Source organism: Rhizoctonia solani, chromosome 13, assembly GCF_016906535.1.
Source record: "Rhizoctonia solani chromosome 13, complete sequence".
NCBI classification, from domain to species: domain Eukaryota; kingdom Fungi; phylum Basidiomycota; class Agaricomycetes; order Cantharellales; family Ceratobasidiaceae; genus Rhizoctonia; species Rhizoctonia solani.
Genome location: NC_057382.1, coordinates 15,558 through 39,010, shown reverse-complemented (window position 1 = coordinate 39,010; position 23,453 = coordinate 15,558). Strand labels below are relative to the sequence as shown.

General features: G+C 48.2%; 6 protein-coding genes across 6 annotated transcripts; 2 read left to right on the top strand and 4 right to left on the bottom strand.

Annotated features, from left to right (window-relative positions):
* Positions 1 to 385: 385 nt before the first annotated feature.
* On the bottom strand, positions 386 to 3,742 carry RhiXN_06890 (Retrotransposable element Tf2 protein; the record flags this gene model as incomplete). Its single annotated transcript, XM_043326706.1, has 1 exon — positions 386 to 3,742. One exon carries the CDS (start codon positions 3,740 to 3,742, stop codon positions 386 to 388), a length of 3,357 nt encoding a protein of 1,118 aa, XP_043185178.1.
* A 53-nt stretch (positions 3,743 to 3,795) lies between these two features.
* On the bottom strand, positions 3,796 to 8,258 carry RhiXN_06889 (Retrotransposon-derived protein PEG10; the record flags this gene model as incomplete). Its single annotated transcript, XM_043326705.1, has 7 exons — positions 3,796 to 4,474; positions 4,514 to 5,187; positions 6,617 to 6,764; positions 6,815 to 7,124; positions 7,292 to 7,445; positions 7,492 to 8,097; positions 8,145 to 8,258. The coding sequence occupies 7 exons, from the start codon at positions 8,256 to 8,258 to the stop codon at positions 3,796 to 3,798; spliced, it is 2,685 nt and encodes an 894-aa protein (XP_043185177.1).
* A 1,249-nt stretch (positions 8,259 to 9,507) lies between these two features.
* Positions 9,508 to 14,108, top strand: RhiXN_06888 (Retrotransposable element Tf2 protein; the record flags this gene model as incomplete). The annotated part of the gene is made up of 2 exons (XM_043326704.1): positions 9,508 to 10,665; positions 10,719 to 14,108. The coding sequence occupies 2 exons, from the start codon at positions 9,508 to 9,510 to the stop codon at positions 14,106 to 14,108; spliced, it is 4,548 nt and encodes a 1,515-aa protein (XP_043185176.1).
* A 556-nt stretch (positions 14,109 to 14,664) lies between these two features.
* On the bottom strand, positions 14,665 to 16,316 carry RhiXN_06887 (Transposase family Tnp2 protein; the record flags this gene model as incomplete). Its single annotated transcript, XM_043326703.1, has 5 exons — positions 14,665 to 14,747; positions 14,799 to 15,002; positions 15,040 to 15,260; positions 15,310 to 15,330; positions 15,394 to 16,316. 5 exons carry the CDS (start codon positions 16,314 to 16,316, stop codon positions 14,665 to 14,667), a joined length of 1,452 nt encoding a protein of 483 aa, XP_043185175.1.
* Positions 16,317 to 18,111: 1,795 nt separating this feature from the next.
* On the bottom strand, positions 18,112 to 19,237 carry RhiXN_06886 (uncharacterized protein; the record flags this gene model as incomplete). The annotated part of the gene is made up of 3 exons (XM_043326702.1): positions 18,112 to 18,743; positions 18,800 to 18,826; positions 18,880 to 19,237. The coding sequence occupies 3 exons, from the start codon at positions 19,235 to 19,237 to the stop codon at positions 18,112 to 18,114; spliced, it is 1,017 nt and encodes a 338-aa protein (XP_043185174.1).
* Positions 19,238 to 21,254: 2,017 nt separating this feature from the next.
* On the top strand, positions 21,255 to 22,083 carry RhiXN_06885 (uncharacterized protein; the record flags this gene model as incomplete). The annotated part of the gene is made up of 6 exons (XM_043326701.1): positions 21,255 to 21,338; positions 21,402 to 21,415; positions 21,473 to 21,638; positions 21,693 to 21,773; positions 21,845 to 21,910; positions 21,976 to 22,083. The coding sequence occupies 6 exons, from the start codon at positions 21,255 to 21,257 to the stop codon at positions 22,081 to 22,083; spliced, it is 519 nt and encodes a 172-aa protein (XP_043185173.1).
* Between the last annotated feature and the right edge of the window lie 1,370 nt (positions 22,084 to 23,453).

The window sequence follows — 23,453 nt, the reverse complement described above, 5'->3', positions numbered from 1 at the left end:
AACTTCTGGACTACTGGGGGCCGGCTACTTAGCTGGCTGGGGGTGTTCCTCCTCAATGGTATGAGACAAGGTAAAATCGACTTGGTGTCTCCAAGCGATTTCCCTGCTGTATATATAGACAAAGCACACTATCTACATGGTCTGTGCGCGTGAGAGAAAGAAGTAACTAAGACAAATGAGAAGCGTGCTGCGGGCTGCGCAGAAGCGTGGATTTTCTCCTAAGCGCCCTTGGCACGGCATCTCGGCGCGGCATCTCGGCATAATAAGCGCCGAGATCACGTGATCGAAAAACAAAAGATATCAAGTCCATAAAAAATACTAAAAATATCAGAAAAATCGTGCGAGTCCAATGGTATATGTTAGGAGGTTATAACATTGCCCCCCCTTAAAGGCTCTTGGCGGAGTCACGAGCCTTTTTCAGTTGTGACTTGTTGAATCGTTGGATTTCCTCTTGGCTGTGCTCTAGGAGTTCTTCTGGTTCCCAGGAATTGTCTTCCGGGCCATAACCCTTCCATTTGATTAGGTAGAACCATTTTCCCCGTTGTCTTTTGGAATCGATAATTTGTTCCACCTCATACTCTTCTTCCCCTTCTATTGTTTCAGGAGGGGGTTTTTCTGGAAATGGTTGACTTGGGGATATGTGTACCCTGGATAACAAACCCACATAGAATACGTTGTGGATTTTTAGGGTTTCCGGCAGTTTGAGGCGGTACGTGTGACTGGATACCTTCTCTAATACCTCAAAGGGGCCTAGGCACTTGGGGTCTAACTTGTTGGAATTTGTCCTAAGTTCTACGTTTTTTCCATCTAACCAGACTTTTTCCCCTATTGAATATTCCGGGACTGTTCCTTTATCCCTTGTCATCCGTTCCTTGCTCATTCTGAGGGCTGCTTCGGCTTCCTTCCATTCCCTGGCTAGGGTATCTGCCACAAGGTCTGCTTCTGGGATGTTTGCAGGGGTGTTTGACAAATTCATGATTGGGTTTCTACCATAAATTAATTCGAACGGGGTTTTTCCAGTAGCTGAATGCTTGGCGTTGTTATAGGCATACTCCGCAAGTGGTAACCACTTAACCCAATCTGAATGATCTGCTGCTACATAAGACCTTAGGTAGAACTTGATAAATTGGTTGACACGTTCCGTCTGGCCGTCTGATTCAGGGTGGTAGGCCAAGGAGAAGGAAGGTTTAATCCCTAATCGTTGGTAGAGGGCCCTAAGGAATTTCCCTGTGAATGTAGTCCCTTGATCTGATATAGTTTTGACGGGGAGCCCATGAAGTTTCCAGATGTGGGAGACAAAGAGATCAGCCAAGCCCTTTGCTGAAACCTTTTTCGAGGTAGGGATGAAGTGGCCTAATTTGGAGAACGAATCAATGACTACCAGGATTGCATCATGTCCTTCTGACTTGGGAAAACCCGTGATGAAGTCATAGGAGATAGTGTGAAATGGAAAGGGGGGAACTTCTAAGGGTTTTAGGGCTATGACCGGGTTGTGGGCACGACGATTGGCTTGACAAGTGGGGCAGCATTCCACCCATTCCTTGGCGGATGACTTCATTCCCGGCCACCAGTAGTTGCGGCTCAAGAGCTCCAGGGTCCTTTGTTGGCCTGGGTGACCCGCTAGTGGGGAGTCATGGAATTCCCTGAGTAATCGTTCCTTCAGGGCTTCTGAGTCCGGAACCACAAGTTTCCCTCGATACCATAGTAGGTCTTCCTCCCAGTCGTAGTCTCTGTAAGCCTTCCGAATGGAGGGGGGAGCGTTATCCGCGTCTTCAGTTAGGAATTGGATGATAGGCTCAAGGGATGGATCTTCCCTTAGCTTGGAGCGTATTTCTGTGACAATTTCCAGTTCCTCTTCTGATGTATTGGCAAAGACCTCTGCGGGGAGCATTACCTCTGGTTCTGGTGATGTATCAACGTAGTCCAATCGTCTGGACAGGGCGTCTGGTTTCCCTGATTGCTTTCCTGGGCGATAGTGGATCTCAAAGTTGAAATTGCTCAGGAATATGCGCCATTGGGCATGCCTCCGGTTAAATGTTTGTGCCTGCATCCAATACTCCAGATTCCTATGATCCGTGAAGACCTGTACCGGTTTGTCCGTTGCTTCCAAGAATATCCTCCATTCCTCTAGCGCTTTGATGATGGCCAGGAGCTCCTTATCGTGGGTGTTGTAATTGGCTTCTGCTCCTGAGAAGGACTTGGACATATAGGCAATGGGATGCAGCCGGTTATCTGGACCTCTTTGACTCAAGATGGCGCCCATCGCTACTCCCGAAGCGTCTGTTTCCAGGTAGTAGGGGAGCTCGGGATTGGAGTGGATCAGGACCGGGGATTGAGTGACCAATGCCTTTAATTCCTTGAACGCAGTTTCCTCTGAATTTCCCCATGACCAAGGGGATTCCTTCTTTGTGAGATTATGGAGGGGGCGTGCTACCGTACTGAAATTGGGGATGAACCGTTGAAGGTAATTAACAAACCCTAAGAAGGCCTGGACCTGTTTGACCGTCTTAGGTGTGGGCCACGTAGTAACGGCTTCGATCTTCTTCTGGTCCATGGAGAAGCCGGCGGGGGAGATAACAATACCAAGGTAATCTACCGTGGTGACGTGGAAGTGGCACTTGGATAGTTTGCAGAATAGTTGATTCTTCAATAGCCAGGACAGGACTTCCCTGACATGAGATGGGTGTTCTTTGGGGTTTTCAGAGAAGATCAAAATATCATCCAAGTATATCACCACGGTGACGTCGATGAGGTCCCTAAACAAGTCATTCATGAAATGCTGGAAGGCGGCAGGGGCGTTGGTGAGGCCAAATGGCATTACCAGGTATTCGAATAGCCCGTATTTGGTTCTGAATGCCGTTTTCCATTCATCTCCTTCTCTAATCCTGACGTTGTTGTAACCCCATCGTAGATCCAGTTTGGTAAACAGTTTTGCATTCCTAAGCTTGGCCATTAAGTCATCTTGCCTGGGAAGAGGGTAGACGTTCTTATGGGTGACATCGTTGAGTTTTCGATAGTCTACTACGAGCCTCAGGGATCCATCCGCCTTCTTAACAAACATTACAGGGGCGCCTGCGGAGGAAGTGCTGGGGCGGATCTTGCCCGTTGCTAATTCCTCCTCAATATGTAGTTTAAGCGCCTTGGATTCTGCGTCCGTCATGCCGTAGATGGGTCCAGGAGTGAGTTTGGCGTCGGGAATTAGGTCAATGGCAATATCATACTCCCTGTGTGGGGGGAGGACCTTAAATTCCTCTTTGCCAAAGACTTTAGCAAACTCATGGTATTCCGTGGGCAGGTCGGCTAATGGGTTGGGATCTGCTTCTTCTTCTGAGGCTATTTGGGCTTGGTCAGGGAATGTGATGGTGCCTTGGGACCAGTCAATAAGAGGTGACTCCTGAGTTAACCATGTCATGCCAAGTATTGCCGGAGTGTTTCCAATGGGACAGACCAGGAAGGGAATGGTATGTGGGTGGCCATTGGCCAAAACCGCGAGTTGTACCTGGTGCCATATGCGACCAGTCTGGGATATTGTACCATCTAGCATTCTCACAACTTGTGGATTTTTGAGTTGGGTTTTTGGTATTTTAAGTTTTTCTACTAGGGAAGGGGATATGAAATTGGAAGTGGCTCCTGAATCCACCAGGGTTTTTATGGGTTCCGTTGGAAAGTCTTGCAGTATCATGTCTAGAAAGAGGAGTGGTTTTTTATTCGAGTCCATAGCAATGTTTACAAACTCAGACATAGATACAGTTGATTCTAATTTGGGGACCAAGGTTTTGACGGTAATCCTTGGCCCTACTCTTTTTCCGACTCATCCTGGGCCACCTTGGCCGTTTCCTTGGGAGTTGCCTTCCAACCATTGGGGCACTGCTTGATTCCATGCCCTTTTTGACTGCATTTGACACATAGTCCTGATGCGCGGCGGCGGTCCCTTTCCTCCGGGGTGACGTAGTTGGGGTCCTCGGATAGGCAAACCCTAGTGGTGGTGGTGGAAATGGAGGTGGTTGCGGTGACCGGGGATTTGGCAGGAGCCTTTTTGGGGCGGTTCTCCTCATTTTCGCGGCAAATGTTGTCAATCTTAATAGAGGCCGCAAAAATTGCCTCGAGTTCATCGGGAATACTATCCTTGGTTGATAGCAGTTCCTTGACCTTCCAGTGGAGGCCTCGCGTGAACTGCGCGATATAGGCCTCCTTGTTCCAGTCCAATTCCGCCATGAGATTGCGGAACTCCGTGACGTACTCGGAGGTGGTGGTTGTTTGGGAGAGAGCCGCAATTTTTCTAGCGGCAGCTCGCTTGGCGTTGGGGTCGGCAAATGCTTCTTTGAACTTGGCCGTTAAGGCCTGGATGGTGGTGGGGGGATTGCCTTCGCCCTTGATGATGGCCCCAATGATGGGGAGAGCCCAGTCGGCGGCTTTATCAGTCATATGGTACAGGATCCATACAACCATTTGCTCCTCCTCGTCAAATTGGTCCCTATGTAGGGCAACCCAGAGCATCATTCAATCAAGCCACTGAGTGGCCTTGCGTCCCCTGGTATCTCCCTTGTATGGGTCGGGGAGGTCCATCTTGGGTCTCTTCACGCTGGATCCAGCATCGAAGGGGGTAAGGGACCCAAGGTGCCTTCTAGGCGTTCCTTGAGGCTCCTTTTTGGGGACCCTTGGTTCTTTGTCTTCCTCCGAGTCAAATCCTGTTCCCTTTGAGGGGCGGAAAGGGGCTTTGAGCCCAGGCCTAACCGTACCTGGAGTGTGGGCTTCCCCCCCTGAGTGGGTTGGAGGGGTGACAGGCCCAGTCGATGGGCCAGGCTTGGTTTGGGCTCTGCCCTGGTCTTTGTCACCAACGAGGTCGTTGGTTTCCTTGCATATGGCAACGAGCTGAGTGATTTGCTTGTCCTGTGATTTGATTTGGGCCTGCAAGGACCCGACTTGGTTGGCAAGGGCGTTGATAGCCTCGAGGAGAGTGGTAATGGACGGTTCCGGTTCCATTCCGGGCAAGTGTTGCGGAGGGGGTGATGGGCCGCGAGAGGGTGGTTGGGAGCGGGTTGCCACAGAACATTGAGAGGATCGACTGGGGGGACGGGAGTATGGATGGGGGACGCCAGAGCGTGTGGATGGAATGTTTGGAACGGCGTGGGGGAATAGAGTGCCTGTGACAGGACTTATGAGCGGTTTTTGTGCAGAGTGTGAACGCTAAACCCTTGCGTCAGACACCTAGCGTTGAACTACCCCTACAACAAATCAACAGATCTGGCGATCGTGATATGAGCGGGTTTTTAGCAAGCGGGTGAATCAGCTGTCTAGGGTCGCTATCTGCTGTGTTCTGGCGAAACACGTGGTATGCGGGCGATTAGACACCGTCTGCCTTATAGCAATTTGGTACTATCTGGGACCAACAACTTTTTGATTATTCTAGTCGAAAGGGGAGTCCGTTCAGATATTTTCCCTCGTGCTAGTACAGGGGCGCTTCTCGTTGTCGATCAAGCCTACAAAAGTCGATTTTACAATGTTGTACACCACTGTAATGTGGGTACTCGCTAGTGGCGGGCGCTTAAGGCCGTAACTAATACAACACTGCTTATCTAATCTACTGTATCTAAGGCTATTCTACGGGTTGCGTAAGGCAACGTTCTACTATCTACTGGCAAAGGGGGCTTAGCCCGGGAGGTGTGGTGAGCATAATAAGCGGGGTTAACTTCTGGACTACTGGGGGCCGGCTACTTAGCTGGCTGGGGGTGTTCCTCCTCAATGGTATGAGACAAGGTAAAATCGACTTGGTGTCTCCAAGCGATTTCCCTGCTGTATATATAGACAAAGCACACTATCTACATGGTCTGTGCGTGTGAGAGAAAGAAGTAACTAAGACAAATGAGAAGCGTGCTGCGGGCTGCGCAGAAGCGTGGATTTTCTCCTAAGCGCCCTTGGCACGGCATCTCGGCGCGGCATCTCGGCATAATAAGCGCCGAGATCACGTGATCGAAAAACAAAAGATATCAAGTCCGTAAAAAATACTAAAAATATCAGAAAAATCGTGCGAGTCTAATGGTATATGTTAGGAGGTTATAACAAGCGGCAATGGTAATGGTAATGGCAACGGCGATGGGAATCCTGGGCTTGATCCATTGCGACTTCCTTGCAAGCGCCGCGCCCAACAAGTCAAGAAAGTTAAAGTTGTTTTCCGGGGTGCGTAGCTCACCTATTATGTGCGTATTCTCCTATTGTTTTTATGCACTAATATGAACTCAGTCTCCGACCTGTATTATTTATTGTCTTTCCTCATTGATCTCCTGCTGTTGGTGCACTGCGCCCTATTTATTCTTCTCACCTGTCATTTCTTGGCATATTTTCCTGCATTACCGTGTGCGCGTCCAGTTCTCAATGACCTGTTCGGCTACTATATGCTCAATTAAATGGAACTGGATGATTGTGGCTTTAAATTAAACTACCTGTAACAAGCCTTATATATCAAACGTTTATCATTGTGTAAAAGGAGTAAAAACGTACACCAGTTACTGTTACACTCTCTTAGTCATCAACGCCCATGTTGTCTTTGTCCCTCAAATCGTTGGGCCTTGTCTGTTTGCAAGGATTAGATAGCAAGATATGCATAAAAAGGACTTACTGTTATCATTGAAAATGTAAGCCAATAGTGCCCGTATGACATCTCAATATCGGAAAGCGCAAAAAGGCCAGTAAATGCACTTGCTGGCACTGCTTCCACTGGCTGGAGTTCTTGGTACACCCATGCACCAATCCCAAGAATATGATCCCTAGATTTTACAATTACCATTTAAATAGCTTAGAGGCAGAAAACACGTACCAATGGTTCCATGGGAAGGCAGGCGGTTCTGCCGGAGCAACAAATTTCTGAATCATAACAGCCAGAAATTTGTACTGCTTGCCCAGAACGGTCACTGTTGACTCATAAATACCCTGAATGGTAACAGGTGTTTGGTCATCAATATAACCATAGCGTGAACCAAACCCTTGCGTATGGTTTGCCGAGCCGTACCGGACCCCGTACCAACGGAAGTGAGGGTAGGCAAGAGTAGATCGGCTAGGATGAAGTTGAACTTGAATTCCTTCTGGTGGCGGCGCGCCATATCCGTAAAAGCGGACGTTGTGTAGACCTATAGGACAATGGTTATTGCAATACTCAACCATAAGATTATAATATGCTTGATGCTTGTGATCTCTGAAGTTAACTTTGGCAGGGGCAGTTGCCAACCAAATGTGCTCTACATAAATTTAACAATTTATTATGTGCACACAAGATAAAAAAAATGCGTGAATTTACCTTGTTCAAGAAATCGGGCGTCTCCAGCCAGAATTGCATCAAGCCTGCCACGCTGAACTTTGTGTTCCGGGGCGTCTCTCATGCCTTGTAACAAAAGTTTTGTTGTTGCTATATCATCGTCCGTTGGCCCCTCAATTGATTGTAGTTTGTTAATCTGAATAGGTATTAGTAAACTGAATAAGAGTTGGAGGGGGACTTACATAGCGGTAACACTCGACGCGACGCATAAATCCCTTTGCCATTGTTGCTTCAATTTCTCCGCCCCCGTGCCCGTTCTTGTTGACGTTGATAAGCATTTGGTTTGCACGCTCAAATCGGTTGGTAGAAGTATTGTAAACACTTCCATACTTGTAGAGGTGGTTGGGCAAATGTGTGATGGCGTGGAAGCTTGGAGTGAGATTGATGTTCATATCAGTGAACACCGTGCCGACCTGTTCAAGCAACTGGCAACCCTGTTCAACCTCCTCTTGAGTGATTCGGTGTTGAGTCAGGAGCGTTGCCCCAATACAAAATCTTAATAAGTTTGCAAACCAGTCGCGAGGGTTTTGTGATGGCATAAATTCTTGCCAAGGGAGAACCTTGTCAAGTCCGCCTTCATTCAAGTTGTTGATGTGGTTTTGACGTCTACGGAAGGCCTTGGCATTGACCTTCTGAGCCTTGTAGTGCCTTGATCTCTCACTTCCACAAGGGATATTGCCATCTAGGATCGAGTCACCAACGCGCCAAGCCTCAAAGTACAAGCCGACCATGATAAGGCGCAAGAGGCGCCGCTGTTTGGCCTTGACGCGTCCCTTCAGCCCTTGGGCCTTTAATGTATGTTAGTGATATATATGTTGAATATATGGAAACCTACATGGGTAGGGAGCCGACTACAATAATGAGGGAAGATTGTCCGCGTGATAAACGCATTGTAGCAAGCCTTGGGTGTCTCACCAGCAGGCTGCCAATGAAAACGTTTTTGGAGCATCCCTTGCTTGTATATGTACTTACTTTCAATAGCCTTGGTAAGCCCAAGATCCACCAAATGCATTACATCAATGGGCGCATTATTGAACGCATAGAAACCGGAGAGCCGGTCTAGTTTGGTAAATGTTGTACCAGTCTCATTACGGATGTCATTGCGTTCATGCCATTTGTTATAACCTCCTAACATATACCATTGGACTCGCACGATTTTTCTGATATTTTTAGTATTTTTTACGGACTTGATACCTTTTGTTTTTTGATCACGTGATCTCGGCGCTTATTATGCCGAGATGCCGCGCCGAGATGCCGTGCCAAGGGCGCTTAGGAGAAATCCACGCTTCTGCGCAGCCTGCAGCACGCTTCTCATTTGTCTTAGTTACTTCTTTCTCTCACGCGCACAGACCATGTAGATAGTGTGCTTTGTCTATATATACAGCAGGGAAATCGCTTGGAGACACCAAGTCGATTTTACCTCGTCTCATCTTCATTGAGGAGGATTAGTCAGCCAGCTAAGTAGCAGGCCCCCAGCAGTACTCAGATGCTTACCACCCCCTTGACTCACCACACCTCCAGGCCTAAGGCCCACTTGCACTAGTTAGTAGCAGTAGTCCGCCCTAAGCGGAAGTAGTATAGCCTTATTTAGTTAGATTACGTACAAGCTGCTTGTAGTAGTACGGCCTCAAGCGCCCATCTCCACTAGCGTGTGCCCACCTTACAGTGGTGCACGACATTGTAAAATCAACTTTTTGTAGGCTTGATCGACAAGGAGAAGACTCCCTGTACTAGCACAAGGGAAATCACGTGATCGGGGCTACTTTGCGGGATATAATAATCAAAAATCCCCCACCCCCACGTAGTACCAAATTGCTACAAGGCAGACGAGTTCTGATCCCCCGCGTACCACGTGTTTCGCCGGAACACAGTAGTTAGCGACCTTAGTCAGCTGAAACACCCGCTTGTAGAAAACCCGCTCATATCACGATCGCCAGATCTGTTGATTTGTTGTAGGGACTATTCAACGCTAGGTGCTTGACGCAAAGGTTTAGCACCCACACACTACACAAAAACCGCTCATAAGTCCTGCATCAGGCACCTATCCCCCCACGCCGTTTCCAATTATTCCATCCACACGCTCTGGCGTCCCCCACCCATACTCCCGTCCTACTAGCCGCTCCTCTCGACGTTCCATTCCAACCAATTCCCAACCGGCCTCTTGCAGCACATCACCCACTCCGCGAGACTTGCCAAGGATGGAACCAGAGCCGTCCCCTTCTGCTCTCCTCAAGGCTATCACAGCCCTCACAGCCACCGTCGGGTCCCTACAGGACCAAATCCAAGCCCAGAACCAACAGATTGTTGAGCTCAGGGCCATATGCAAGGAGACCGCAGACCTCCTTGGGGATAAAGACCAAGGAGCAGCCCAAGCCAAGCCTGGCCCATCGACTGGGCCTGTCACTCCTCCCACCCACTCGGGAGGAGAAGCCCACACTCCAGGCACGGTTAGGCCTGGACTCAAGGCCCCATTCCGGCCTTCCAGAGGAACCGGTTTTGACTCAGAGGAAGAGGAAGAACCAAGGCGCCCCAAAAAGGAGCCTCAAGGAATGCCTAGGAGGCATCTAGGGTCCCTAACCCCCTTTGACGCAGGGTCCAGCGTAAAACGGCCTAAAATGGACCTCCCCGACCCATATAAGGGAGACACCAGGGGCCGCAAAGCCACCCAGTGGCTAGACAGAATGATGCTCTGGGTAGCCCTCCACCGGGACCAATTCGACAAGGAGGAGCAGATGGTTGTGTGGATCCTCTACCACATGACCGATAAGGCCGCAGACTGGGCGCTCCCCATCATTGGGGCAATCATCAAGGGAGAAGGGAACCCTCCTACCACCATCCAGGCCCTAACGGGCAAATTCAAAGAGGCGTTTGCTGATCCAGATGCCAAGAGGGCCGCCGCCAGGAAAATCGCGGCACTCTCCCAAACCACCACAACCTCCAAGTACGTCACGGAGTTCCGCAATCTCATGGCGGAATTAGACTGGAACAAGGAAGCCTACATCGCGCAGTTCACGCAAGGCCTCCACTGGAAGGTGAAGGAATTGCTATCAACCAAAGATAGCGTTCCTGACAAACTCAAAGCAATTTTTGCGGCTTCCATAAAAATTGACAACATACGCCGCGAAAACGAGGAGAACTGCCCAAAGAAGGCACCCGCCAAGTCCCCGGCCACCGTGGCCACTACTTCCACCACCACCACTCAACGGGTCCGACTGTCAGAGGACCCTAACTACGTAACACCGGAAGAAAGGGATCGCCGCCGCGCGTCTGGCCTCTGCGTCAAGTGCGGTCAAAAGGGACATGGTATCAAACAGTGCCCCAATGGCTGGAAGGCCACAGTCAAAGAGGTGGCTAAGGTTGCCAAGGAATCAGAATTGGGAAAAGACTGAAGTCAAGGACTGCTGCCAAGCCCCCGACTCAGAAAAAGGACATTGTAGATACTTGCGTAGAATTTGTTTTTGTTGGACTTGACTCTAATAAAAAACCGCTATTATTCATCAATCTACACGTCCAAAATTCCCAGGCAGAACCCATTAAAACCCTAATAGATTCCGGCGCTACCTCCAACTTCATATCCCCGAGCTTAGTAGAAAAACTCAAAATCCCAAAAACCCAACTCAAAAATCCACGAGTTGTGAGAATGTTAGATGGTACAATCTCCCAGACTGGTCGCATATGGCACCAGGTTCATCTCACGGTTTCGGCCAATGGCCACATCCACTCCATCCCATTTCTTGTTTGCCCCATTGGCAACACCTTGGCGATCCTAGGCATGACTTGGCTAATGGCAGAAGCTCCTCTCATTGATTGGCAACAGGGACTAGTCACATTCCCTGAACAGATTCAGATTGCCTCAGAGGAGGAAGCAGACTCAAACCCTTTAGCGGATCTTCCCCCACAGTACCATGAGTTTGCTAAAGTCTTTGGTGAAGAAGAGTTCAAGGTCCTCCCGCCACATAGGGAGTATGACATATCTATTGACCTTGTTTCAGACGCCAAACTGTCTCCAGGACCAATATACGGCATGACTGACGCGGAATCCAAGGCACTGAAGCAACACATAGACAAAGAATTGGCAACAGGAAAGATCCGTCCTAGTACCTCTTCTGCCGGCGCCCCCGTCATGTTTGTCAAGAAGGCGGACGGATCTCTTAGATTGGTAGTTGATTACAGGAAGTTGAACAAGGTCACCCATAAGAATGTGTATCCTTTACCAAGACAGGACGACCTCATGGCTAAACTCAGGCATGCCAAGATCTTCACCAAATTGGACTTGCGCTGGGGCTACAATAACGTCAGGATCAAGGAAGGAGATGAGTGGAAGACAGCGTTCAGGACCAAATACGGGCTATTCGAATATCTGGTAATGCCGTTTGGCCTTACCAATGCCCCCGCTGCCTTCCAACATTTCATGAATGACCTATTCAGGGATCTCATTGACGTCACAGTGGTCATATACTTGGATGATATCTTGATTTTTTTGGAAAAACCTGAGGAACACCCATCCCATGTCAGGGAGGTACTATCCCGGTTACTAAAGAATCAGCTATTCTGTAAACTGTCGAAGTGCCACTTCCATGTCACCACGGTAGATTACCTTGGTATTGTTATTTCCCCCGCCGGCTTCTCCATGGACCAAAAGAAGATCGAAGCCGTTACTACGTGGCCCACACCTAAGACGGTCAAGCAGGTCCAGGCCTTCCTAGGGTTTGTTAATTACCTTCAATGGTTCATCCCCAATTTCAGTTTGGTAGCACGCCCCCTCCATAATCTCACAAAAAGGGAATCCCCTTGGTCATGGGGAAATTCAGAGGAAACTGCGTTCAAAGAACTAAAGACATTGGTCACTCAATCCCTGGTTCTGATCCACTCCAATCCCAAGCTCCCCTACTACCTGGAAACAGACGCTTCAGGAGTAGCTATGGGCGCAATCTTGAGCCAAAGAGGTCCAGATAACCGGCTGCATCCCATCGCCTATATGTCCAAGTCCTTCTCAGGCGCAGAAGCCAATTACAACACCCACAATAAGGAGCTCCTGGCAATCATCAAAGCGCTAGAGGAATGGAGGATATTCTTGGAAGCAACGGACAAACCGGTACAGGTCTTCACGGATCATAGGAATCTGGAGTATTGGATGCAGGCACGGACATTTAACCGTAGGCATGCCCGATGGCGCATATTCCTGAGCGACTTCAACTTTGAAATCCACTATTGCCCAGGAAAACAATCAGGGAAACCAGACGCCCTGTCCAGACGATCGGACTACGTTGATACATCACCAGAACCAGAGGTAATGCTCCCCGCAGAAGTCTTTGCCAAAACATCAGAAGAGGAACTGGAAATTGTCACAGAAATACGCTCCAAGCTAAGGGAAGATCCATCCCTTGAGCCTATCATCCAATTCCTAACGGAAGACGCGGATAACGCTCCTCCCTCCATTCGGAAGGCTTACAGAGACTACGACTGGGAGGAAGACCTACTATGGTATCGAGGAAAACTGGTGGTCCCGGACTCAGAAGCCCTGAAGGAACGATTACTCAGGGAATTCCATGACTCCCCACTAGCGGGTCACCCAGGCCAACAAAGGACCCTGGAGCTCTTGAGCCGCAACTACTGGTGGCCAGGAATGAAGTCATCCGCCAAGGAATGGGTGGAATGCTGCCCCGCTTGCCAAGCCAATCGTTGTGCCCACAACCCGGTCATAGCCCTAAAACCCTTAGAAGTTCCCCCCTTCCCATTTCACACCATCTCCTATGACTTCATCACGGGTTTTCCCAAGTCAGAAGGACATGATGCAATCCTGGTAGTTATTGATTCGTTCTCCAAATTAGGCCACTTCATCCCTACCTCGAAAAAGGTTTCAGCAAAGGGCTTGGCTGATCTCTTTGTCTCCCACATCTGGAAACTTCATGGGCTCCCCGTCAAAACTATATCAGATCGAGGGACTACATTCACAGGGAAATTCCTTAGGGCGCTCTACCAACGATTAGGGATTAAACCTTCCTTCTCCTTGGCCTACCACCCTGAATCAGACGGCCAGACGGAACGTGTCAACCAATTTATCAAGTTCTACCTAAGGTCTTATGTAGCAGCAGATCATTCAGATTGGGTTAAGTGGTTACCACTTGCGGAGTATGCCTATAACAACGCCAAGCACTCAGCTACTGGAAAAACCCCATTTGAATTAATTTATGGCAGAAATCCGATCATGAATCCATCAAACATCCCGTCAAACATCCCAGAAGCAGACCTCGTGGCAGATACCCTAGCCAGGGAATGGAAGGAAGCCGAAGCAGCCCTCAGAATGAGCAAGGAACGGATGACAAGGGATAAAGGAACAGTCCCAGAATACTCAATAGGGGAAAAAGTCTGGCTAGATGGAAAAAACGTAGAACTTAGGACAAATTCCAACAAGTTAGACCCCAAGCAACTAGGTCCCTTTGAGGTATTAGAGAAGGTATCCAGTCACGCGTACCGCCTCAAGTTACCGGAAACCCTTAAAATCCACAATGTATTCTATGTGGGTTTGTTATCCAGGGCACACATATCCCCAAGTCAACCATTTCCAGAAAAACCCCCTCCTGAAACAATAGAAGGGGAAGAAGAGTATGAGGTGGAACAAATTATTGACTCCAAAAGACAACGGGGGAAATGGTTCTACCTAATCAAATGGAAGGGTTATGGCCCGGAAGACAATTCCTGGGAACCGGAAGAACTCCTAGAGCACAGCCAAGAGGAAATCCAACGATTCAACAAGTCACAACTGAAAAAGGCTCGTGACTCCGCCAAGAGCCTTTAAGGGGGGGGGCAATGTTATAACCTCCTAACATATACCATTGGACTCGCACGATTTTTCTGATATTTTTAGTATTTTTTACGGACTTGATACCTTTTGTTTTTCGATCACGTGATCTCGGCGCTTATTATGCCGAGATGCCGCGCCGAGATGCCGTGCCAAGGGCGCTTAGGAGAAATCCACGCTTCTGCGCAGCCCGCAGCACGCTTCTCATTTGTCTTAGTTACTTCTTTCTCTCACGCGCACAGACCATGTAGATAGTGTGCTTTGTCTATATATACAGCAGGGAAATCGCTTGGAGACACCAAGTCAATTTTACCTCGTCTCATATTCATTGAGGAGGATTAGTCAGCCAGCTAAGTAGCAGGCCCCCAGCAGTACTCAGACGCTTACCACCCCCTTGACTCACCACACCTCCAGGCCTAAGGCCCACTCGCACTAGTTAGTAGCAGTAGTCCGCCCTAAGCGGAAGTAGTATAGCCTTATTTAGTTAGATTACGTACAAGCTGCTTGTAGTAGTACGGCCTCAAGCGCCCATCTCCACTAGCGTGTGCCCACCTTACAGTGGTGCACGACACCATTCCGCACAGAGCCAGCGGTGCTTATGCTGTAAATGCTTGTGAGGCTTGCAAAGATCATAAACTATGGAACCCAATAATTAAGTCAAATTTGAATATATAATTACACACTCACCTTCATGGTCATAGCCTTGCTCGGTCGACAGCAAACAGGCCCGTAGCTTGCAATACGGGCAGTGGTTTTCTTTGGAAGTAGCGCCAACATGACCTATACACTTGATGCGCGCGATCCAATCGACCACAAGGACGGATAAGTTTGCGTAAACGCATTGGTCTTGAATTTCCCCCGTCTCAGCATTGTGCACCGGCAACTCAATGCCTGTAGTAGCTTTAGTATATAAGTGAGAATTAATCACTAGACATGCCATTAGACAGAGAAATTAAATTGTCAATAAGAGGCTCCATCATTTGGTCAAACGCGTAGTCCTTAGGCTCCGTTGGTCCAGGGAGTACCATTGCAAGGATTGTGTTTTCAAATAAATTCCGTTTGAAATACGGAAGATTATTGATAACAATATACACTCTGTTGGAAGTATAACTTCCACCGGCAGTGTAATCGCCTTTGTTTGCCTGGTATCTGCGCATATATGTTTAAATGAAAAGATAGCCTTAAGTTAAGCACTCACCCATTGGCATTAAGTGTAAGGCTAAGGCCCAAAGGTAAGCGCGCAAGAGATAAAGGAAAATCTCCGGCGGGCAAATCCACGTACTTGCCATTAATAAATTGTTGGGTGAGTCCCGTTGCATGCGCCCGCCAACCCCAGCCCTTGCTGATGTCCGAAAATTGTTGGTTGACTGGCATGTTGTTGAACCACTCCACAGGATCCTGAGGCCTTGTTGGGTTCTCAGTTGGCTCATCGTTGGGATTGTTGTTGTTACGCCAATGTTGACAAAGCTTGGACATACCGGGGCGGGACAATAGACAACCAAGAGCAGCAGGGAGAGGAATGTAAGGAAATGATTTAGAGGGGCTACGCTTGATAGTACCGTTGGCAAGTAAGCGCTCCGTGTATAGAATACCAAGGCATTGTTCTCCAACGTTCCAAGTGCACTGGGGATTGGGGAGCTGGTAAAGTTGCTCCATGGTGTATTGTCTGCCGCATGTGGGCTCGGGGCACACAGGATAGATTCTGATTAGTTCCGAGTGGTCCATTCCAAGCCGGCGCTCAAGCGACCGTAGAGTAAGAGGCATTTGTTGAATCTCTTCAACAAGCAGCTGAGGGAGGTATTGTGCATTGGCCATAAGGGCCAATTTGTGGGACTCCAGTATCAATTGAACAGAGTCTTGTGTTGCATGGTTGAACGCGTACTGAGCCCAAGTGCGCAAGTAAATGTTCCGTAGCGTTGGGTGAGCATCAAATAGAGGCATGCCGGCTCCTCCATCATTGCCAGGAGGCTTGGGAGGCCCCTTGGCATCATCCGGTGGGACACGGATCAGCGGTTCCTCCACGAGCACTCCCTTGGCGTTGTCTGGATTGTCTGGATTGTCTGGATCGTCTGGGTAAGGATAAGCATTGTCGTTGTCTTCTATGTATGAATTGTCATGATGGGGTTCTTTGGCGTCAGAAGGAAGGGGATTGTTGCCAAGGGGAAGCGGGGCAGGCCTAGTTGCTCCAGAAACAGATAGATTCATGAGATATTTGCCAAAATAATCAACATCCAAGCAAGGACTGCACGTGGTAAGGCATGGATTGTCTGAGTCTGAGTCTGAGTCTGAGCCAGGGGAGGAATTGTTGCATAAGTCAAGCAATTTGTCCGGTTGAGTAGAATTATCAATAGACTCAAAAAGCGGTGGGGTACGAGGAGATTGTAATAAGTGAGTCTTGGAACAAGAGCCAAGACGGGGCAATCCAGGTCTAGAACAAGAATCGGCGGGAGTATAATGCTCGTCGGGTGGAAATGTGTCAAGATCAGTAAGGTGACATGCATTAATGCTAGTGCTAGAGATTGTTGCGGCTTGATTACCTAAGTCGCTAAGATCAGGTGATTGGCGGGGAGGGGCTTCTGAGGGGCACGGGACAGACGGTCCCGCCCGCACATTGCATTGTTGGGCCAGTGGGTGGACACCGTTTGTCCTTCAATGTGCAGCTATAGTCCCTGGCTTCTGGTGATACTGAAATGGATAACATTTCAAGCAGTCGCAGAGCCTCTTCTGGCCAAGCAAGCAGTCAGAGATACGTTTCTTGGACTGTAAACTACCATGAAGCTCAAATTAATGAAACTTAGATGAATTAAACTTGCCTTTCTAGCCTTTTCCTTCGCTTTTAGTAATGTTTCCGTATTGTACTTTGCCATGTGTGCTAGGTGTTGACTTTGATACGTTGTGGCGCGGGTGAGGAGAAGAACAAAATTGTCTAAGTCGTTCCCGATGCTCATAGTCATTAAATTTCAAATAGACCCTGAAGATCGTATTCCTATTCTAAGTCTGGTCAATTACTGTACAACAACGCCACAGCGAAGCATGATCTGAGATCCAATCTAAGTCTGGACACATGCTGTCCAAGTCCCGTGCCCGCCGCACACCCTTTGTCGAAAAGGGGGTGAAGTCCTGTGATGACAAGTCTACCAATCGATTCTTGGTCCGGAAAGGTCAGTATACTCAATGGAACATTGTGCCCTCATCTCGGGTACAAAGTGTTCTTGGACAATTGCAAGGCCCAAGCCTAACTCCAACGAAAATGGCAATTGTTGATGCTGTAACTATCTTAGGCATGTGTCTATTGTTGGTCCTCTCAAAGTACTTGTTTGACCACAGCATGATCTTACTACTCTACGGGGTTCCGAAAATCTCGGGAGCGCTCCAAGACTCGCTATTGTCGGCGAGCACTCCGGAGCGTCTACTATGACGCTCAGAAGTGCTCGTGGAGTGCTCTCGAGTGCTCGCCGAGCAATCCGGATCCGTCGGATCCTAACGAGGAGGTTCCCAAAACCGGAGCACTCTAGAGCGCTCCAGAGTTTTTGGGGACCCCGTAGAGTACCTATTACAAGACACCTTCCATTTCAAATTTCCTTCGTTTATTCTCAAATCGCGAAAGTGAGAAAATTTTGAAAGTTTTCTGAGGCACGTCAACCCGACCCAATCCACATCTCTAGGTTCTAGGAAGTTCCAAACACCACGCTTGCCTCTTTAACTACTAGCTTTCCCCAAGAGCATAGAAGAATCGCAGTATGGATTAACGATAATTTAGCGCACCTCTATCTGGGCCAGGGTGGCAACATGAGGCGATCAATAGCTCGGTAATTGACCTCTAGAACATGCAGGTTTTATACTTATATCATGTTGTGTCATTTGCAAGTTCTCAATTATTAAGGAATGAGCGGAATCTAAGATCGCGAGAGGCAGAAAGCCAAATGAAAGCTTGCATTGGATCCAACTAACGCTTGAAACACCTTTGTAAAATACAGAGCTATCAAGACACAGTTTCTCATTATCGTTCAGCTTGTTCCATAGCATCCAATGCACGCTTGGAAGCATCATTTATTTTTGAATCCTGGAATTTCTCATTCCCAGCGCTACCGCACCATAGGATAACCTTGTTCAGGACGTCTTTCCATACCTGCCATCGTTTATGATCGTGATCGTACCCATCCACCCCATCCCATCGTTTACCACCTCTACCTGGGGCCCCTGCCCTCTTGGGCCAATCTGGATTACCCTTCGGTCCCCATATTTCCGTGCATTTGTACATCAATGGTGCCGTGTTGCATATCCATATCGTCGCGGCTTCAACTTGAAATGCAAGGTACGCTGGACTTTCCTCAAAAGTGTCGCACTCGGTACCGTAAACCGGCGGTGATTCTGGCCAGTCTTCCAGTCCAGAACGGAGGGCCCAGATCGCATACAAAGCATAATCACTGTATCCGCAGTCACGCCAGAGAAGAGAGATGAAAGATTGAAGCGACAGCCATTGATGGCGAGATTTCGCGAGACGAGTGACATCCGATTCTGATTCCCCACCATGGAGATGAGAAGTTTCAAGTTGAAAAGCCCCAGCTACTGATGCTTGACCTTCCCGGCATAATAACGAAGAGGAGCTGAATCTCATCGTGTCGATAGGCTCTATACAAGAAAAGCGCATGATTATTCGTTGCTTGACGGACAAGAAGATCACCTACCATTGTAATGATCACGAAGTGTTTGACCTAGTAAGGGCAAAGTGCTCCAGCCGCATTTTCCCCTCTAATCGACCATTCACCGTTTTCCGATTGTGAATTGTCTTTAATTTTGCCAACAAGGTCGACAAGGCGAGTGATGTGCTCGCTATGAGCTTGTTCCTGAACAGGCGAATTGTTCACGCATCCAATAACAGTTTCCCACAGGGTAGAAAAGAATTGGGGAACGCCGGGGGTACTATTGCCACGATCAAAGTCTTCTTCCTCTTCAGCTGTAGATCCAGCGGTCTGAGCGGGGCGCTCGGAGCATATTTTGAAATATTCATTTCCGATTTCATACAGTCGTCGGTTGGCTTCGGTGGGCAAGATGTTGTGAGTTGAAGACACCAGAGAACCCAATGCAGACTCGATGTCAGACTTCATTTTGTCAAGATTTGACATCGTGTAATGCAAGGAGCCACACGTGCTTTATGGAATGGTTGGTTGATGGTGTACCGACAATATGCCTAAGCCTGGAAGGAAGTGGAAAGCAAGGCAGAGGTTTGCCCGGTAGTAATTTAAGGCGGGGTGAAGTTGGTTCCCAGCATGTGATCCGGCTTCGACGCACGTGAGTGACTACCCAGCACCAAAGGTGACACCGGGACCTGGAACATAATAGTGCCGCAGGATTGCATCTTTTAATATCAAGTCTATGATGACTCATTTGGGCTAAAGTAAGGTGGCGAATGTAGTTGTGATCAATTTAAACTTGGTTTACGGGCCCTCGTCTTGATACGATGATGTCATGGACCCGCGGAGATGCATGGCAGGCTAGGGACGGCGCTTATGTAGATCACGCGGCACGGCTTATTTTTATTATTTTTATTCATATTTAAAGAGCTACAAGCGAATAAGCTTAAGGCTAACCGCTCACAAAACCCAGGCAAACTACGCTAAGAAAGAAAGAGAAAAGAAGGAAAACAACAGAGGACGAGACGAGGTAGTAAGCACGGAAGGGCCTTTCGACCCGATACAGGGGCCCTAAGGGCGTGGGACGGGAGGTCATAAGGACTGGAGTGTGGCGGCCGTAAGGACGTATGGAGGCGGTCGTAAGGGCGTGTGGTCATGGACGTAAGGTCCTACATATTTTGAGCGGTAGCTGGTGGGCCTCCAAGCTTTCCGATTCCGGGCCTAGATATGAAATCAGCCACGCGGCACGGCATCGCGAGCAACTAGTTTGCTCGCGACCACCGCACTGACTAGCACATTTGGCTCGCCCGACACCTTTTTACCACCCCCTCCATTGCTATATGATCGCGACAGGAGCCTTGTAGCCACCCAACCCACGCACGAGTTGTACTTCAGATCCGAATCGATTTACTACAGATATTTAAACTACATGAGCTCTCATAAATGATTGAGAATGTATCCCTGATTTAAAAGAGGTGAAGAGCATTGAGAAGTTAGGAGTATATATAGACGCGGTATATACATATAGTTCGATATCGATATCGAGTCGGCCGTTAGCTACATACCACTTGTATCGTCATGCCCCGGAACCAACGCCTCATAAGCAGAGTTTGAATATAAGTTCAAAAACCCAATAAAGGAAGCAACCCCGAAGAATAGCCACTCATCTCGATTGACCCGGATCTAGGACGACCCAAACAAGCCTCTTCGGTTATCTCGGTCATGATAATGATTATGACTATCCGCTGCCCCCTCCCCCCGATTTCACATAGACCCGCCCTGTAATGGATAGTTCCAAGTAAGGTGCTCATAAGGCTCAAACTTCGTTATGATAGAATTAATAGTATTATTGATGCTTGGGACACGGAGGTGCTTTTGCTCAAGTAGGTCAGTAGGCCTGCTCAGATGATCTTCCATCACCCGGCAAAATCAGCCGAACGCCCGGGCTGATACTCGATCGAGAGTTCCTGTTTGAATCAGTTGGAGGTGTGCTTCTTGGGCGTAAGAAAACAACCGGAGAGCTTGGCGCTGTAATAAGCGATGGATACGCGCCCATTCAAGCGAGCGCCTGGTGTTTTGATATACACGAAATCATAATTGAGGGCCATGTATGCGGATTCAAGTGAGGTCTAGTATAGTTAATTAAGTAGCTAAAACGCTTGAGATACTGACAGCAAAGTAATAGTCAAGAAAGGCTCATCTGAAATATTGCTTTCAAAACACACCAGCAAAAAGCTTTGCATAACAATTACCTGTGCGTATAGACATCGATTTCAGATACCTTAGTTGAATGCATCCTCCAGCCCGTGAACCCCGGTGGCTAGTCTGCCGAACCGGATCAAATATTGTCGAGGGCTGTATCCCTCGAGGCACATGCACCACTGACTGGCCTCTCAGGCCTAAGAAGATATCGATTGAATGGGGGCCTATAAGTACCAGCCTCATTGCCAGGCAGCTATCGTCACAGAGGTTTAGCTATTTCACTTACTCACAAAGAAATCTCCCAAATATGCATTTTTCCATCGCATCTACCGTTTCCGCTTTGGTGTTCCTTATATCGGGGGTCCAAGCTGCCCACAAACTTACGTTGAAGGTAAGGATTCAGGTTTTGACACCATCAAGACAGGTTGCTGATATCTAATTATGAAATGGTCAGAATAATTGTTCATGGTAAGGGTGGTACGACATATGTGCCATTGACAGACATTTATACTTTTTCTTTATCAGGGGAGTCGGTGTGAGGGTCGATAACTGGAGCGGCAGTCCATACACTGGAGCGGCACGCGTTGATATTGGGGCAGGGACCTCCAAGAGCGTCTCTGTTCCTGACGGCTGGATCGGTCGCGTTTGTGATGTCGCTGGGGATGGTTCGTGTGCCAATAACTGTTATGGAGTGAGTCGCATTTACAATGTTTGCCAAGGAGTTAACATTTAAGCTGCTATCCAGAAATGTTCTATGTCTGAGTTCAATATGAACGCGGGAGGCCTCAATTACTACGACATCTCAAATATTCTAGCGTTCAGTGTGGTACGTAGTTTGAGTTTTCAACCAAAATAAGGCACACTTTCTACACAATATTAATTAACACCTCAATACAGGCCCAGAAAATCACCAGCACCTGTGGCTCAGTCACCTGTGGATCGGCGAGCTGCCCTTGCAACCAGGTAAGCAAGCTCTTAACACTGGCAGTTGATGTGGCGTGCAAACTCATATGAAAATTCAATATCAGGCTTACCGTCCAGGCGATACCTCTGGTACTTGCGGGGGAACTGGCCCAGTTGACCAAGCCGTGCGGGCCTGTGCCGGAAATGATTTCACCATCACTTACTGCCCATAAAGTCAATGAGCCGTTCTGTAAATACGTTCTCTTACGATGGTGGTTTTTGAGTACTAGATTTGTTCTTTGTTTCACTGCTTGAAGCGTCTGGGAGCCTGACATAAGAGCGATGGATATTTTTATGGGAGTCTGGTCCATGGGGTAATATACAGTATGAGAGACTTGAACAAGTCAAATGGATTAAAGAGACCGGTACCAAGCAACCTTTCCCAACTTCTCAGAAAGAGTGAAGGTGAATGGCTGTAGGCAGAAACTAACTAATTTCAACAGAAGTTTCGTTATGTAGGGATAAGTTCAGTAAACTGTGGTTATTCATTATTTATTTGATTAGTTCAGCACTCCTAAGTATGGTTGTCCTTGCAGATTCGGCAATTTGACCAGGGATAAGTTCTCTAGAAATCCAATGGATTTAGATAACCGCTGGTGAGCCCCTAGGAATTATAGGATACTGATAAAAGGTCAAAGCTGGGGAATTCGAAGTGAGCCACCCCAAGCAAGCGAGCCCCTCGGCTCTCAGTGGCTTTCTTGTCAATTTCTCTGCAAAGAAGGTAGCATATAGCAAGACAGAAAGTAAGAGACGTATATAAATAAACCTTGGAGTCAATACGGTGGACCCCAAAAGTGCGGATTTTCTGGGTGTAAAAAATCGCGTGTTATATGTGGAGTGTTGGCAAAATCCGGCCGGTTTTTTTCATAAATCCGCATCCTCAACTCATCCCTGTGTGCCATCGGCGTGCGGATTCTGCGATTTGAGGTGCTGATTTCTGGAAAAATCTAGACGTCATGCAGATTTTCCGTACTTTTGGGGTTCACCGTGCAATGCCAATAGCAAAAGAGGGGAAGATAATGGGAAAGGGGATAATTATGCTGGATCATTGAGCTCAGACAGATACTCGGGCTCCGATGCGCGCTGGGAGTTAGAGTGGAATTCCTTATCATCATGAGCCTCCCCGACCTTCTGTAACCCTCCTGGAAGCGCAAACATGGCGCCACGATTGAACTCGAGATCCGCATACCGTTCGCGCAAAACATCGATGTATACGTAGTTGGTCTAATCTGCTACAATTTCGGGGACGGCGTGTGAATGCTGGCCCACGAGCTGCAGGGTAGTCTCTTGTAATGCAAAATTCTTTCTTTCGTCTTGTTGATTGAGTGGCTTGCCTTGTTTGCGTGCAGCTCCTGTAATAGAAATGTAACTAAATAATCGCCCTCAGGTGACTCTTGACTATGTTTGCACCACCCAGGATTGGGTTGAGACACAGACGACCGGGACAAGATAACAAGCAAGTAAATAATACGCATATATCCTCAAATAAATATGAAAAATCAGTGATCACGTTGAGGGAATGATTCACAGAGTCGTTTAGTGG